The 16,996-nt window shown below is 40.8% G+C and overlaps 1 protein-coding gene across 6 annotated transcripts in view; it reads right to left on the bottom strand.

Moving 5' to 3' along the window:
* Positions 1-16,996, bottom strand: part of PIEZO2 (piezo type mechanosensitive ion channel component 2) — a 417,861-nt gene that overhangs the window by 74,284 nt on the left and 326,581 nt on the right. For all 6 annotated transcript variants that reach the window (XM_061595221.1, XM_061595247.1, XM_061595237.1 and 3 more), the window contains 4 exons: positions 14,797-15,040; positions 11,378-11,474; positions 9,483-9,645; positions 2,297-2,386 (listed from right to left, as the gene is read on the bottom strand). In XM_061595221.1, the coding sequence (XP_061451205.1) occupies positions 2,297-2,386; positions 9,483-9,645; positions 11,378-11,474; positions 14,797-15,040 (594 nt within the window). The remainder of the gene's footprint in view (positions 1-2,296; positions 2,387-9,482; positions 9,646-11,377; positions 11,475-14,796; positions 15,041-16,996) is intronic.

Genomic DNA, 16,996 nt, shown 5'->3' with positions numbered 1-16,996 from the left:
ATGAGATCAGTAAATGAATGAGCACATTAAGACATCTTTAAGGGCTAAACTATAACCATACTCAGGTATTTGATACTAGTGGATGCTGAATGTATGAAGGGTCTAGCAAGAACAAGTGGGCTAGTTCTGACCCTTGGATACTGACATTCACACAAGTTCAGCATCAATCTGAAGACAGCCAATGCAAGTATAGATTTATGCACACAGCACTCTCTCCATGGGGAGAGCAATCTTGACCAGAGTCTATCACTGCAGAGGGAGCCCTACAAAGGTACATCAATATTTTATGTTAAATCCAGTAGTTTCCCCCAGAAACAAATAGCAATTTTAAGGAAAGGAGAATTCTTATCAGGACTGGGAACTTCCCCCAAATCCTATTGTGGTCTGAAGCCTTCCTCCATGACTCCTATCGTCAAGAAAAGTGAAAGAAATGAAGTATGTGCAAACCATACATTTAATATAACACAAAGTTTGGCCCTAAAACTGGCCTGAATCAGATGTATGATTCCCAGTTGCCCAATCATAGTTTAGCAAACCAGAAACTAGGGTTGGGCTCATTAGCTCCCCCACTTGCATCCTTCCTTTGTCCACCTGCCAATTCTGGTTACTTCCTTGAAAAGGGGAACTGTGAATTAGTATCAGTTTAGGAACAAAAGAACATATGAAGAGCCTGCTGAATCAGGCCAGTGGCTATCTAGTCCACCCTCCTGTTCTCACAGTAGCCATCCAGATGCCCATGGGAAGCAGGACCTGAGTGCAAGAGCATACTCCTCTCTTGTGGCTTCCAGCAACTGGTCTTCAGAATCATACTGCCTCTGACTATGGTGGCAGAGCACAGCTATTATGATTAGTAGCCACTGATAGCCTTATCCTCCATGAATTTGTCACAAAGGCTAAATATAGAGAGAAGCTATATATGTTGTATACAGTGGCATTTTGTATGCCAGAACTGTTCTTTAAATCATGCTGCCTCCCAGTTCTTTATGCTGATCATCTGCATATCAGCACTAACTTGTATTATGAGAAAGAGAGTGTAGGGGTTGGTTTCCTTAACTGAAAAAGCCATTTTAAAAGCTATTTTAAAGCCATCCAAGGTGGTGGCCATCATTGCCTCTTGTTGGGAGTAAATTCCATAGTTATGTGCTGTGTGAAGAAGTGCTTTCTTTTGTCTTTCCTGAATCTTCCAATATTCAGCTTCAACATTCAGCCTATCACATAACACTCTATCCATTTTCTCCATGCCATGCATAATTTTATACACTTCTATCAAGTCGCCTTTGACTTCCCTTTTCTCTAAACTGAAAAGCCTCAAATGCTGCAACCTTTCCTCATTGGGGAGTCACACCATCCCCTTGATCATTCTGGTTGCCCTTGTCTGAAACTTTTCCAACACTACAATATCCTTTTTGAGCTGAGGAGACCAGAACTGTACACAGTATTCCAAATGTGGCCACACCATAGATTTATACAACTGTATTGTATCAGCAGTTTTATTTTCAAAACCTTCCCTATTGATCCCTAGCATGGAATTTGCCTTCTTCATTGAGCTATCCACTATGATCCCAAGGTCCTGTTCCTGGTCAGTCACAGCCAGTTCAGACCCCATGAGCATATATGTGAAATTATGAATTTTTGCTCCAGTATGCATATTTACATTGAATTTTATTTGCCATTTTACCACCCATTCACTCAGTTTAGAGAGATCCTTTCGGAGCTCTTTGCAATCCCTTTTTGTTTTAACAACCCTGAACAATTTAGTATCATCAGCAAACTTGGCCACCTCACTGCTTACCCCTAATTCTAGGTTGTTTATGAACAAGTTAAAAAGCTCAAGTCCCAATACCAATCCTTAGGTGACTCCACTTTTTGCAGCCCTCTATTGGGAGAACTGTCCATTTTTCTTACTCTCTGCTTCGTAACCAATTCCTGATCCACAAGAGGACCTTCTCCTCTTATTCCATGACTGCTAAGCTAACCCAGGAATCTTTGGTGAGGTACCTTGTCAAAAGCTTTTTGAAAGTCTAAGCACACTATGACCACTGGTTTACCTGTAACTAGGATCTTCAACCACATTCTAAATGATGGTTTCAGCAAGCCAGAACTGTAAGGTCCAAACTGGGCCACTATATAAAGTGCATAGATGTCTATGGTGTAAATTTCAAGTACATTTTATAAGGCTAATGATGTGGTGCTGTACTCTAACCAACAAGCATGCAATAGCTAATCCATCAGACAGGAAATAGCTAACCCCTTAGAGAAGTAAAATGGCTAGAGAGAAGAAGTAAAAAAGGCGTACTGTCTCTTCAGTTGATCCATTGATTTTTTCTCTTCCTCAATTCTTGCTTTTACAGCCTTCACAATTGTGGCCTGGAAAAGTTCAGCACCTCTGCAAAAAAGTAAACAACACACCCGCCCCCAAGTGTGGGTTAAAACAATGTAACATAAAACAGATTAGATAGATAGATAGACAGACAGATAGATGGAGTGGCTGTATTCACATGCCAAGGTTTAGTATGTCATACATAAGCCATACCCTAACCATCATCCCTTTGCCTCCTCTCCTTCATACACAGCTAGGAGGAGTTTGGAAGCTTTTTGCTTGTGGTTAACTTCAGATTGTCATGTTTTCTGAAGTGACAGTTTGGGGTTAACTAACTAACTACAGTTAATTCCAAAAAAGTCAACTTAACTATAGCCATATTGTTGTTGTTATGTGCCTCCAAGTCGACTACAACTTATGAATCAGCGACCTCCAACAGCATCTGTCATGAACCACCCTGTTCAGATCTTGTAAGTTCAGGTCTGTGGCTTTCTTTATGGAATCAATCCATCTCTTGTTTGGCCTTCCTCTTTTTCTACTCCCTGCTGTTTTTCCTAGCATTATTATCTTTTCTAATGAATCATGTCTTCTCATTATGTGTCCAAAGTATGATAACCTCAGTTTCATCATTTTAGCTTCTAGAGATAGTTCTGGTTTAATTTGTTCTAACACCCAATTATTGGTATTTTTCACAGTCCATGGTATGCACAAAGCTCTCCTCCAACACCACATTTCAAATGAGTGGATTTTTCTCTTATCCGCTTTTTTCATTGTCCAACTTTCACATCCATACATAGAGATTGAAAATACCATGGTCTGAATGATCCTGACTTTAGTGTTCAGTGATACATCTTTGCATTTGAGGACCTTTTCTAGTTCTCTCACAGCTGCCCTTCGCAGTCCTAGCCTGATTTCTTGACCATTGTCTCTATTTTGGTTAATGACTGTGCCGAGGTATTGATAATCCTTGACAAGTTCAATGTCCTCATTGTCAACTTTAAAGTTACATAAATCTTCTGTTGTCATTATTTTAGTCTTTTTGCTAGTAGTATGGTATCGTCTGCGTATCTTAAATTATTGATATTCCTCCCTCCAGTATTCACACTTCCTTCATCTTGGTCCAATCCTGCTTTCCGTATGATATGTTCTGCGTATAGATTAAATAAATAGGGAGATAAAATCCCCCCCTGTCTCACACCCTTTCCGATGGGGAACCAGACAGTTTCTCCATATTCCGTCATTACAGTAGCCTCTTGTCCAGAGTATAGGTTGTGTATCAGGACAATCAGATGCTGTGGCACCCCATTTCTTTTAAAGCATTCCATAGTTTTTCATGATCTACACAGTCAAAGGCTATGCTGTAATCTATAAAGCACAGGGTGATTTTCTTCTGAAATTCCTTGCTCCGTTCCATTATCCAAAGTATGTTTGCGATATGATCTCTGGTGCCTCTTCCCTTTCTAAATCCAGCTTGGACGTCTGGCATTTCTCGCTCCATATACGGTAAGAGCCTTTGTCGTAGAATCTTGAGCATTACTTTACTTGCATGGGATATTAAGGCAATAGTTCGATAATTACTGCATTCCCTGGGATCCCCTTTCTTTGGAAGTGGGATGTATATTGAATGCTTCCAGTCTGTGGGCAATTTTTTAGTTTTCCATATTTCTTGACAGATTTTTGTCAAACTTTGGACAGATCTCAGTAGCTTGTAGCAACTCTATTGGTATGCCATCTATTCCTGGTGATTTGTTTCTTCCAAGTATTTTAAGAGCAGCTTTCACCTCACATTCCAAAATTTCTGGTTCTTCATCATACAGTTCCTCCATGAATGAATCTGTCATCCTGGCATCTCTTTTACAGAGTACTTCAGTGTATTGCTTCCATCTTCCTTTTATTTCATCTCGGTCAGTCAGTGTGTTCCCCTGTTGATTATTCAACATCCCTACTCTTGGTTTAAATTTCCCTTTCATTTCTCTAATCTTTTGGAACAGGATTCTTGTTCTTCCCTTTTTGTTGTCCTCTTCTATTTCTATACAGTAACTATTGTAATAGTTCTCTTTGTCTCTACGTACTAGTCACTGTATTATTGCATTTAGGGTTCTGACTGTGTTTCTATCTCCTTTTACTTTTGCTTTCCTTCTCTCTTTAACCATTTTATGAGTTTCTTCAGTCATCCATTGAGGTCTTTCTCTCTTTTTAACTAGAGGGATTGTATTTTTGCATTCTTCCATGATAAAGTCTCTGACTTTACTCCATGGTTCTTCTGGTTCTCTGTCAACTAAGTTTAAAGCCTCAAATCTGTTCCTTATTTGATCTTTACATTCTTCTGGGATGTTATTTAAATTGTATTTTGGCATTATGATTATTTTGTTCTTCTTTAGCTTTACTCTGATTTTCGATACGATCAGTTCATTATCTGTACCACAGTCTACTCCTGGTCTTGTTTTTGCACAAAGTATGGAACTTCTCCATCTTCTGTTACCAATTATATAATCAATTTGATTCCTATACTGACAATTTGGTGATATCCAGGTGTACAGTCGTCTTTTCAGTTGCTCAAAAAATATGTTTGCAAGAAACAAATTATTGGCTTCACAGAATTCAATAAGTCTTTCTCCTGCTTCATGTCTATCTCCTAAGCCCCATTTCCCCACAATTCCTAGTTCTTCTCTGTTCCCTACTTTTGCATTCCAGTTCCCCATGATTATCAGCACATCTTGTTTTGGTGTGTGATCAATTTCTTCCTGTAAGTCTGCGTAAAATCTCTCCAGTTCCTCTTCTTCTGCGTTTGCCATTGGAGCATAGACTTGGGTGATGGTTCTGTTAATAGGTTTCCCGTTTAATCTCATTGATATCATCCAGACCTTGCATTGTAGCTCCTAATTGCTTTAGCTACATCACTTCTCACCATTAAAGCAACCCCATTTCTTCTTAATTTTTTCATTGCCTGCATAACGTATTTTGTAGTTGCATGATTGAAAATGTCCCATTCCTGTCCATTTTAATTCACTCATGCCAAGTATTGTAATGTTGATACATTCCATTTCTTGCTTGACAATTTCTAACTTTCCCTGGTTCATGCGTCTCACATTCCATGTTCCTATTGTGTGCGTTGTACAACTCCGGACTCTCCTTTTGCATCTGTGCACATCAGCCTCTGGGCTTCCTTTCGGCTTTGACCCAGCTGCGTCATTAGTCACAGTGCTACTTGTACCTGTCCTGTGTTCTTCTCCAGTAGCTTGGTCAGTGCCTTCTGACCTGGGGGTCTCATCTTCCAGCACTATCTCGTGTTGCATTTTGGATATTATGTTCATAGGGTTTTCGTGGTAAGAGTTATTCAGAGGTGGTTTACCACTGCCTTCCTCTGAGTTTGGATGCATCTTAGTCTGGTGTCTCAGCTTTGACCATTCCGCCTTGGATGCCCCTGCTAGGAGCCTAGCCTCTTGGTCTAGACTCCTGATGGCGTTGCTCTCAGCTTCTTCAATACTCTCAAACCCCCTCACCACATTAAGGTGTGCATCCTCGAGGGGGATATATTACTTTGTAGGGCCCTTATTTACATTAGCTTAGCTGCACAGTGTCCACTTCTGCATGCTCACTGCCCAGGTCACTATTATTTCAATCAGGAACACTTAATGTAGAAGAACCAGAGTTTGGAAGTCACTAGTTACAAGTAACGAATTACTTGTAATTCATTACGTTTTTGAGGAACGAGTGGGTTATTCCTTTACATTTTGATTATAATAGAACTAGGAGTAATTTTACTACTTTTGTGGAGTAACTGTAACGATTCCAGAATTACTTTAGACCATTACTTGGGGGTGGGAGCAGGGAAAGTCTTCTGTTCCTCTGATTTGTGGATGAACATCATGTGCCTCAAACTGGGCTTCTGTGCAGTGTCGCTCTTTTCTCATGCTCTGTGGATGGGTAGGAGGCGACAAGGGAGGAGGCGGACAGTGAGACGGGGTGGAGTGGAGAAAACAATTGTTTTAAAAATGGATAGTGGTGGTGAAGAATGGAGTGGAGGGAAAAAGGATCTGGAGGTCAAGAACATGGATAAAGGAGGAGAAAGAGGCAGCAGCAAAATGGAGATAAAGAACTGTGGAGGTGAAATATGACAGTGTGTGTGTGTGAGAGAGAGAGAGAATACTGTGTTTGCACTTGGCACACAAAGTGGCCTCTGCTGCCCTCCCTGGCTACTGCGCTGCATTTGCAGTATTTTAACTTTTTTGCATCTCAGGGGAAAATGTTTGCTTGAGTGAGTGTCCCTTAGTTGGTGGCAGGGCAGGGTCTGGAAGGTAGTTAAGTGAGAGAGATTATGCTGGCTGGCTGAGTGGGGGGGGGTTGCACTTGATTTGACATGCAAAGATCTGAGTAGTGGCCTCAGCCTCCCTCCCCTCCACCCTTACCAGCAGAGAGACCACCATTGCTATCTTATGAATAAAAATAATTATTCTACTACCTCTGTATGTGTTTGTTTATTTTTAATGTTGTTTTAGGCTACTTAGAGGTGCAGCAGCCAAGGCCAGCACCTTGTAGGCGTTTTTTTAAAAAAGTAACTGAAATGTAACTGTAGTGATTACTTTTGAGAAAAAGTAATCAGTTACTTTCAGAGCAATTGCAATTGTAACAGTAATTACTACTTTTTTGGGCCACGTAACTGTAACTGTAATTTATTACTTTTTAAAAGTATTCTTCCAAGCTCTGGGAAGAACAGCTGGTATAGCACAGTGGGGAGAGCCTGGCTGGGAGTCCAGAGTCTGTGAGTTCAAATCCCCGCTTGTGTCTCCTGACTGTAAAGGACCAGCTAAAGTGAGTGGCTCAGGGGTTACATGCCCTGCCACTTGTACAGCCATGGGCAAGCTGCATAGTTCCAAGGAGCCCAGTTGCCCCCCAGCTGGCAGTTGCGGACAAGGAAGGGGCTGGCAGTTGGGGAGGACTAGTCTCAGACTCAGAGGGAGGCAATGGTAAATCCCCTCTGAATACCACTTACCATGAAAACCCTATTCGTAGGGTTGCCATAAGTCGGGATCGACTTGAAGGCAGTCCATTTCATTTGCAATGTGGGAGCATTGACTGATGTGAATACTTCCTATGTCAGTCTTGCTACAGCTGACAAGTACCCCAATCATATGTCTAGCCCTTTCTGAAGGACATGGAAAATCTTTAACAGATGCTGATGGCCTGGTCCTCTATTGTTCATGCCAGGAATTTGGAAAGAGAAGCTCATAATCTCAGGTATAATTCTATGCTTGAATAGTCATTCATTCATTTATTATTGTACAGTCACAGACCCGGTATATGCTTGAATAGTAAAATTGTTCAGACAACCTCCTCAGGATATTTAGCTAGCTGATTCCAATTGACTTCTGCAGTAATTTTTACTGATCCTGGTCTGACTGGAGTACAACAACTTAAAATAGCATGTCATGGCTCATGATAAGTGGTATGTAGGAAGAGTAGATCCTGGAGACTTCAAGCTTGCAAATCTTGAGCATCAAGGTCATATGGGGACTATGAAATTCACTGTGTTTCTAAATGACTTGATTCTCTGGAGAGATCGGGTAAGCAGGGATGAGGGCTCATCCATTACTGAGTACCAGGGCAAATATCTTGTAGTTCATCAGGGCATGACATCTTTTCAGATACTTGTTATATCATCAACCTGTTCAGAATCCATTCTCCTGGAGTGAAGTGACATCTGCTGTCTTGCCAGTTGTAGTTTAGTTCAGAGTCCTGTTCATGCTGGTCACTCTTGGAGATGCTCCTCTGTGATAAGAATTATCTCCATCAGAATTGGAGCTTTGTGCCTCCTTGATAATTTATGCATTTTATTTTTGAAGCATTCATTGTTGAATCCAACACAGGACATGACTAGGGAGCAAAGGTGTGAGAATCTGTCTAACTACAATAGTTTTCAGTCAGCTGTTAGTGAATTAGGCTTCCCTGGAGACCAGAGACCTTATCTGCCCTATCCCCTACAGCTGCCATGGATACTCTAACCAGAGAGGCTAGAACCAGGGATCCACTTTTTCTGGTCCAATACCTGAAAGACCTAGGGCTAGGCATCCTGGGAAAAGTCTCCCACTAAGTAAGACAGAGACTTCCTTGAAGAGGGTCACATTTCTGTAGCATCCCACTGGAATGGCAAGAGGAAGTACCACAGCAAAAACAAATGGAACTGATCCCAAGGCAAGAACAAATGGAACTGAACAGAATGATGCTTGCATGAGACCATGGTACAAAGAGGTTTGGTGAGAAGGAACACAAGGACTTTCACTAGCATCAGGACTTATGTAATGAGAATGCAGAGATTCCAGGAACACCTTGCCCAGGTTAGATTGACATTCACTCCCAAGGTGAGTGGGATCTGTCTTAGGCTCAGGGAGCTCTTTTGCAGTTCAAGAGGAATCTGTGACTCTTCAGAATGAAGAAAGTACATATCACATCTCTCTTCACATTGTCCACCTCGATATTCCCTACTATTGTATTATAATGGAATACTTTCATGCCTTGGAAGCCAAGTAAGGGCCACAAGGGTCATGCAATCTTAGGGAACAGCTGATTAGTAAGACAGAAATGTTATATATGGAAGAGAGTATTGGTAGTGGGGCTAAATTGCCATATGCCTTCTTCACAGTGTGGTTCCTTACTGGTTTGTTAGCTTAACAAATTGCCAGTTGAAGCCCAGCACACCTTGCCATTCTTTTGTGGCATCATGAAAATGATGGAATAAATGCAGCAAACACGTAGTGCAAAGGAAGTGATTCTGTAGTCCCAGACTCATTCAGGTGTTCTTTGGTTTGGGAGATCTTTGGACTGCATAGTGTAAAAGCTTCTCCCATCCATCTCACTGTCTGCTTGGGGAGAAGATGGTAAATGAACAGTATTGGTATATGAACAGGGTTGTATTCAATGCTGTGTAACGGAACTCCTGTTTCCTCTCTAAGATCTGCTCCAGAGGATGTCCCAATGCTCTGGAGCTGATTTGGAGGTCTGACAGGGGGCTGGAGGGGACAGGAGAGGAAGAGTGCTGCAGCTCTGAATACAGCTCATAATTTATCTTGTTTTCCTTTGTTGAAACAGAATGCAACTATAGTTTCTATTTTACATGGCTCTATATAATAAAATGATATAAAATGAACAAAACACCTCAGTTTACCTGGACGCCAGGATCTGTGAAGCTTTAATATCAGCAACCACATGAAGAAAGTAGTAACTCATGAAGACTCTTCTTTGCAGCAAGAGGAAAGCAAAGCAAATGCTGTCCCAGATGATTCCTGCCTCTCCACTAGGTAGTTTACAGTCTGTATTTTTATCTGAAGCTAACAAGAGTAAACAAAATTCCACAATAGGTATTATTTTGCTTATATACTACAATATTTTATCTAAAAAAGGTAAAGGGAGAAAAATGGTTAAGGAACAGTTAAGATCCACATCTGCAAGATTCTGACTTCTTTGCCCTTCTCCAGGTTCCCTCAAGTGAGGTGTGGCAAGTGCCTACTGGGTGAAAGGCCTTCTTGTTGGTGGCACCCTGGCTATGGAATGCTCTCCCCAGAGAGACTTGCCTGGCACCCACCCTGTGGTATTTTCAGAACTAAGTGCAATCTAAAATCTGTTTAATTTATTTCTTGGAGTTGCTGATCGGCTGTTATATTTATTTCATTATCTGCTTTGTAATTTATTGTTATTGTACACACCAGTCAAAAATCTTTATGATTAGGTAGCATATACTTATTGTTAATACATAATAAACAAACTTCATAGAGGAGTACAGAAAGTAAGAAATTTTCTTCTTCATGCATCCCTACATTTCTACCCCTTTTAGTATCTAAGGCTTTCATGGCTGAAACACAAGCAGGAAGAGACAGAAGGCAGAGGGGGTACCCCTGCAGGTGTAAATGTTACAAAGGAAAGGGACAGAGAACTGAAGATGAGATAATAGAAGCCCCCCCCCCCAATTCTCTTGATTACTTGTACATTTCTCTCTAATCCTCTTTAGGTGTTTGCCTGCACATGCAAACGTTAGAGGAGGAGGAGCATGGAGCATGGTTGTGAATGTAAGTCTCACCTCCAATCTCCTTGTGTGCAGGCATTCTTCTCAGACCTTTGTGCATTGATTGTAGAAGTATGAAGGGTGTTTCTATGTATGTTTAACTGAATACACACAGAAGCCACCATGCAATCATGAGCCCTGCCTTATCAGGATTCACTATCACAAGACAGCTTCTAAGTGGTAAATGTGCATAGATGTCCCCTCCAAACCTTGATGTTCAATGTACATAGACCTGAGAATACCCCAGATGCACCTGAGGACATTGCATCTGCCACTCTATACACCATCATATGAGGAGAGCTTTTGCTTCCTGGCTAAACTGATAAGCAGGCCACTTTGGACAGAGGTTTTGGTTCACTTTCCTTGTTCATGAACTCAAAATGGTCTGCTTACTTATATTTCTGCATTATACCTCACTGATTCAGCTACATGGAGAGCTCCTCACGACCGTTATGAGGCTAGGCGCCATCTATGTCAGATGTAAAACTAGCGACTCTGGAAGGACAGAAGCTGTACTGATTATCTGTTTTTTTTTAAAAAAAGGAGCAATATGCAAACAAACAAGTGCTAGGCAGCAATCAAAACAAGATGCAGAAAAAAACAAAATGATATCTATGAACACAGATTGGTTTTAAAACAAAGGGAATCAAGATATCAACCTTAGCAGACATCACCTCTGCATGTGGGCCCTGGGCACAGTCTTCATCTTCATGAACACTACTACCCCCCAAAGTGCTTTCTGATGCTGTGAACTACACCCATATTATTGTGAGTAGAGAGGAGTCATTATTTTGATATATATTGCCATTGTGCTATCTTGTTAGAAAAAAGACATTTTCTAACAAATGTTTCTGATTATTTAGTTTAGTTTAAAAAATTGCTCAGTTCTATCCATTTGAATTTATCTAAGAGGTTGAATTATGTTCAAATAATGGAAATATAAAAGCTTTTCATGGATGTTTTTAAGAATAATGCAAAGGAATTTACAAGTCTGTACTTACGAATTTTGTAACCCTTAACTGTACAGGCCAGGCTAAATGCCTGAATCACCCAACAACTGTTTTGAATTAATGACTGGATGTAGCCACATGCTCCTATCTGGAACAAATAGAGATGGATATATTACAATTAAAGCAAAAGTAAATCATCTGTGGTCCACTACTAGGTGCTATTGCTCAACATAAAGTTAAAAGAAGAAGAAAATAAGGACAATAAACATTTTCCCAGGGTTGGAGTTCCTTGGTAAATGTATACACATTGCAATAAATTCTACTATAACTTTTTAAATAGTGTTTCTCTCTACAAGAGTTTACCACTTTTTTTCCATGATATAAAAATAAGAGGAAACAGGATTTTAAAGTATTTAATCAAACTACACTCCATGGTCCATTCTACAAGGTTCCCCCCTTTTTAGCACCAAATAGTGCTCATATGAGGTACATACAAAACATATCTGACCTCCATTATCTGCCTGGTAAATATCTGGGAACAAGTGTGAACCTTGAAACCAAATGCTGCAGAGTATCAACAACCCCTAATAAGAGTACTTCTGTTCAGGGCTCTAGCAAGTCAGAACAGGTAGTGCTATAAGAGACTCTCCCCCCTCCCCACCTTCTGCCACTATATTATAAAAACCTTTAAGACTCAGGTGAGGAGCTGGCTGCCAAATTTGAAACTAAGCACTTTTTTGCTATATCATGCATGAGCAGGGGAAGTTTCTGGACAGCCAAAAAGGCTAAAGGCATACCATCAGAAAGGCCATTTTTAAAACCTCGTAATTAATCTCCTTAGACCAAATCCCTACTCAAAAATACTATAAGCTACCAGCGGCTCAGCCAGGCCAATTCTTCTCTCCCACCTCCTCCCTGGAACAGCCTCAACATTCTCTGGCTTAACTACTCTCAGCATTGTACAGATCCTAAAAGTCACTGAGCAGAGGGTCTTGTCAGGGTGTTTTACGTTTTTAAAATTTGTTTTTCTTTTAATCTACAAGCTAATGTACTTCTGCATATCCAAAAATTCCCCAACAACTATGTAGCAACTATGGCTATTTTGAAGTGTTCCTGCTCCACTTCCACATATGAGCACTAATTGGTGCAAAAGGGGGGAAAAACAATACAAACCAAATTTGTTTGGCAGTACAGTATCTCAGAGAGGAGGTCAGGTCTCCTGCTCCCCTGAGCATTCGCTGCAGCTGCCCAATTTCCCAGCTTTTAAAGTTTGATAGAAATATCTGTTGGCTATAGGTACTTTCTTAAACTGCAACTTTTTTTTTTGCCTATTAGTGAATTTCTCTGCTTTTTAATCCGGGAGGTAAAAAATGGGATCCTATTTAAGTTTGTTGAGAATTGATTGATCACAGAGGATGGGAAGGGGAGAAGGAGGAAGGGCAGAGGTTAGGAGAAGGATGGCAGCAGGCCGGAGGGGGAGAGGACGGCAGGTTTGATCATTTGCATGCTTATTGAGTTCAGTGGGATTTACTCCTGTGCAATAATGCTTAGGATAGATGAAACTGACTATGAGGGAGGGAGGGAGGGAGAGGAGGAGGAAGAAGGAAGAGGGGAAGGGAGGAATAAGGGAGGAGGAGGGGAGAGGAGAGGGAGGAGGAGAGGAGCGGGAGTGGGAGGGAAAGGCAGGTCTAGCCATTTGCATGCTTATTGAGTTCAATGGAATTTACTCTCATGCAGTCTTGCTTAGGATAGGTGAAACTGACCATGGAGGGAGGAGGAGAAAGGTGAAAGAAGAGAGGGAAGGAAAAAGGGAGGAGTAGGAGGGGAAGGGGGATTGGAAGGTGCAAGAGGGAGGGGAGGAGGAGGGGAGTGTAGGTTCGAACATTTGCATGCTTTTTGAGTTCAATGGGATTTACTCCTGTAGAATTATGCTTAGGATAGGTGAAACTGACCATGGGGGAGGGGGAAAAAGGGGAAGGGCAAAGGAAGAGGGAGGGGAGGAGCAAGAGGGAGGGATAGAAGTGTGGAGCAGGGGAAGTCAGATTTGACCATTTGCATACTTTTTGAGTTCATTGGGATTTACTCCTGTACAATCATGCTTAGGACAGGTGAGACTGACCTGGGGGAGGGACAGGGAGGGAGGAGGGGGAGGGGGGAGAGAAGGGGAGGAAGGGTAGAGGTAGGGAGGAAAGTGGAGGGGAGGGGAAGGAGTGGAGATTGAGTGGGTGGGCACTGGATGGAGGGAAAGCCCCTTTCCTGTCCAAAAGGAAAACGGTCTGAACAGTATCACTGTTTTTCAGGGTTCCCCCCACCTTTTCATTCTACAGCAGGCACATGTAGTCTCCCACCCAAATTTAAACCAAAGCTGTCCCTGGCCACATCCACACCAGACCTTTATTCCACTTTAGACAGTCATGGCTTTCCCCCCAAAATCCTGGGAAGTGTAGTTAGTGAAGGGTGCTGAGAGTTGCTAAGAGATGCCCTATTCCCCTCACAGAGATTTTGTTGTGTTTGTTTTATGAAAATTTGAATAATAAAAATTATTACAAAAAAAGAAAAAGAAAAAAGAACAGGGGCTACCTGTTAAACCACTCTGACCACTGGAGATTTGTCAGGGGAACAGGAGTCTCCTAACAACTCTTAGCATCCTTCACAAACTACACTTCTCAGGATTCTTTGGGGGAAGCCATGACTGTCTGAAGTGGAATCAATGTTTGCATGGATGTGGCCCCCTGATTAGCCAAGCCAAACAGCTGTGAGCATGGCTTTTAGAACACTGACAGTTGGTTCTTACTGAGCATGTCGACACTTATCATTGAGATCAATGTTAAATTTCTTAAATTAATTAAAAATCAGGCATGCATATTTTTTAGCTTTTAAGCTGCAGAAGATGAAGGTCAGAGTATGGGGCAAGGTCAGTAATAGGATTACAGGTACTCTGTGAGCATGGCTGATTTTTAATGAATTTCAACAAATTATGAGACCACCGACAGAAAAAAGTCCAAAAGGGATCTGTTTTCTCTCTCTCTCTGTTTACACTTTGAACTCTCGATTCTCTCTGAGTGTTTTTTGTATCACCATGAAAATTTAGAGCATTGTTAAGCAAACGTTTCTGAGTTTAGGACTATAGGTTCTGTAAGGTTTTGTGTTGAAATGAGCTTTTGGGAAGCAACAGAATGGCATAGGGGGTATTTTCAATTTAACATTGCAGAATGTGAAAAATCCACACTGGCTATAGTATACAGCCACTCTTGTGGCTGTATAATTTATCCAAGATTTGGCTTTTTATTATGTGTGAATGCAGCCAGTGTGTATAGTAATATTTAAAACAAAGATGTAAATATCAGAATACATTTCTATAATTCTTTTACATCCCACTCCCACCCGAAACCACACAGCACTAGAAATACAGTGCCTCCAATCCAGACATAAATATTGATAGACTTTAGATTTAATAATAAAACATTTACCGATAATATATTTTTCATGGTAATCACAAAGACATTATAAGCTATCAGCCAGTCCCAATAGCGAAGAATGCTTCTGATAGGTTTGAGTAACAAATCTCCTCCAAAGAGCAGGAAATAGAAACAAGCTACCAAGTAGCCCATACAAAATATACTGATCCGAGTGGTTCCTGTTATAAAGATGATGGTTAGGACAAACCAGAAGAGGTAACTGAATGTTATCACTTTACCCATATCTAGGTAAGATCTGCAACAAGAAAAAACAGGAGTGAAAAATGTTAAACCTCTATTTGTTCAATTCATAGTTATGTGGGGTGTAATAAATATTCTTGTCAACTATTTAGGCATGCTGTTGATGTTGTTGAAATGACTATGTTTGGGCAGAGAAATTAGACATCATCCTGTGATGGTAAATCTGGATTTATTGGCTTGGATCCTAACTTCCCATTAACAAAGCTCCGTTCACAGGATGGTCCCACTGGAGGGAGGCAGGGGGTGGGATGGAGAGATATGATTTTTGCCAACTCCCACTGTAGTCTCCTGTACTCCCTAAAAATCTGTTCCAGAGGATTTTGGAATCCTCTGGGAGGTGGTGCTAGGCTGCAGAGGGAAAGGGAATCAGTGAAAATTGCCTGTCCCACTTTCAGCAGATGAAGTCTCCACTAAATCAGAGTCCTTTCTGTGACCAGAAGGAACCTTTCCATTTGTGGAAGGGCAACTAAATATCTAGGAAGCTTAACAGGAAGCTGCCTTATAACTAGGGTTGGAAAGTTCTGTTAATTTCGGTTCTCTCCGTTTCTCATTTTTTCCAATTTTAAATTCAGTTCTCCATATTTCTGCAATGATTTTCAAATTTCTTTAAAAAAAAATCGTCATGAAAATTCTCCAGCATTTTGGTGAGAATTTATCCTACTAAACACATTTTTGTATGCTGTTTTAACTAATGTGCACATTTTTGCAACCAGTTTCTCCTAATGTAATGCATTTTTGTATGTTTTTTCACCAATATATTCATTTTTATGAACACTTTCCCCTAACGCATGTATTTTTGCAAACATTGCTTAGTCGGATGGCTGTGTTTTGGTTCTCATGTTGTTTTGGAAAGTGTGGATTTGATAAATTAGGGTTTAAATGCAAACTGAATTGACTTTCTTGCCCATCCCTACTTATAACTGAGTCAGACCCAGACGCAGTATTGTCTACAATGACTAGCAGCAGCAGTTTTTCAGGTTTTTAAATAGGGAACATTCCCAACTCTACTTGGAGATGTCAGGGATGGAACCTGGGGTCTTCTGCATGCACAGCAGATGCTCTACCACTGAGCTGTGGCTGTTCTCCCTTCAACTTTCCATGGATAACTAGACTCTTTTCCTTGTGTAAGTCTTCCTCATTAATGAGCCTTTCCTCATTAAGTCTTATTAGACAAAAAATGGCAAGACCTTCCATAAGCATCATTGTAATCACTGTGTTGCCAGACAACTTTTATTTTGGAGCCAAGTAGCAATAGAACAGACACATACAATTTTCCAAATGGCATACTAATTTGTCAAGAAATTCATGTCTCAGTGATACTGCTGCAGTAACTCTGGCTCTTGTCATTTCCTCTGTTCCTGTCTGAGAAGATCATATGCACTATACATTACATATTTTTATTTATAGAACAATAAAGTCAAAATGCAAACAATCCCTTACAACAGCCTTGTCTTCTCTCTCCCTCTCTCTGTATATATGTAAACTATATCTCCAAATAATAAAGAAAAAATCTCCAACTAATAATAATGGGTATTTTATGTATTTTGCATTGTTCTTTTTAAAAATATTTCTGGCTTAAAATTGTTTTTATGCAGTGTATTTTATTCTTGTCTAGTCACTTGAAACACTTGCTTTGTATAAACTGACTGATAAATGGAATAAATAATAACAACAACAATAACAATTGCTGCTTTCACACATGGGGCTAATAGCGCTAGTTTAATGAATTAAAAAGGTAGTGCTTCGTTCCGGATTTCAAAAATCCCTTTCACACTGCAGTACCTGTTATACTGGAATTTTGTGCAACAGTCTTTCACACTGGTCTTCACCTACCGGTTTGAGGCCTGTTCTTTCGGTGCGTGGGGGGGGGTTTGAAGGAGGCGTGATCGTGATCGCGATCAGCTGAGAGGCGCAGCAGCGCAGCAGCATAGGCTCTGGTTAAGCAGCAGCA

This window comes from Rhineura floridana, chromosome 1, assembly GCF_030035675.1.
Source record: "Rhineura floridana isolate rRhiFlo1 chromosome 1, rRhiFlo1.hap2, whole genome shotgun sequence".
In the NCBI taxonomy this organism is placed as follows: domain Eukaryota; kingdom Metazoa; phylum Chordata; class Lepidosauria; order Squamata; family Rhineuridae; genus Rhineura; species Rhineura floridana.
This window is presented reverse-complemented; position numbering and strand designations above follow the sequence as displayed.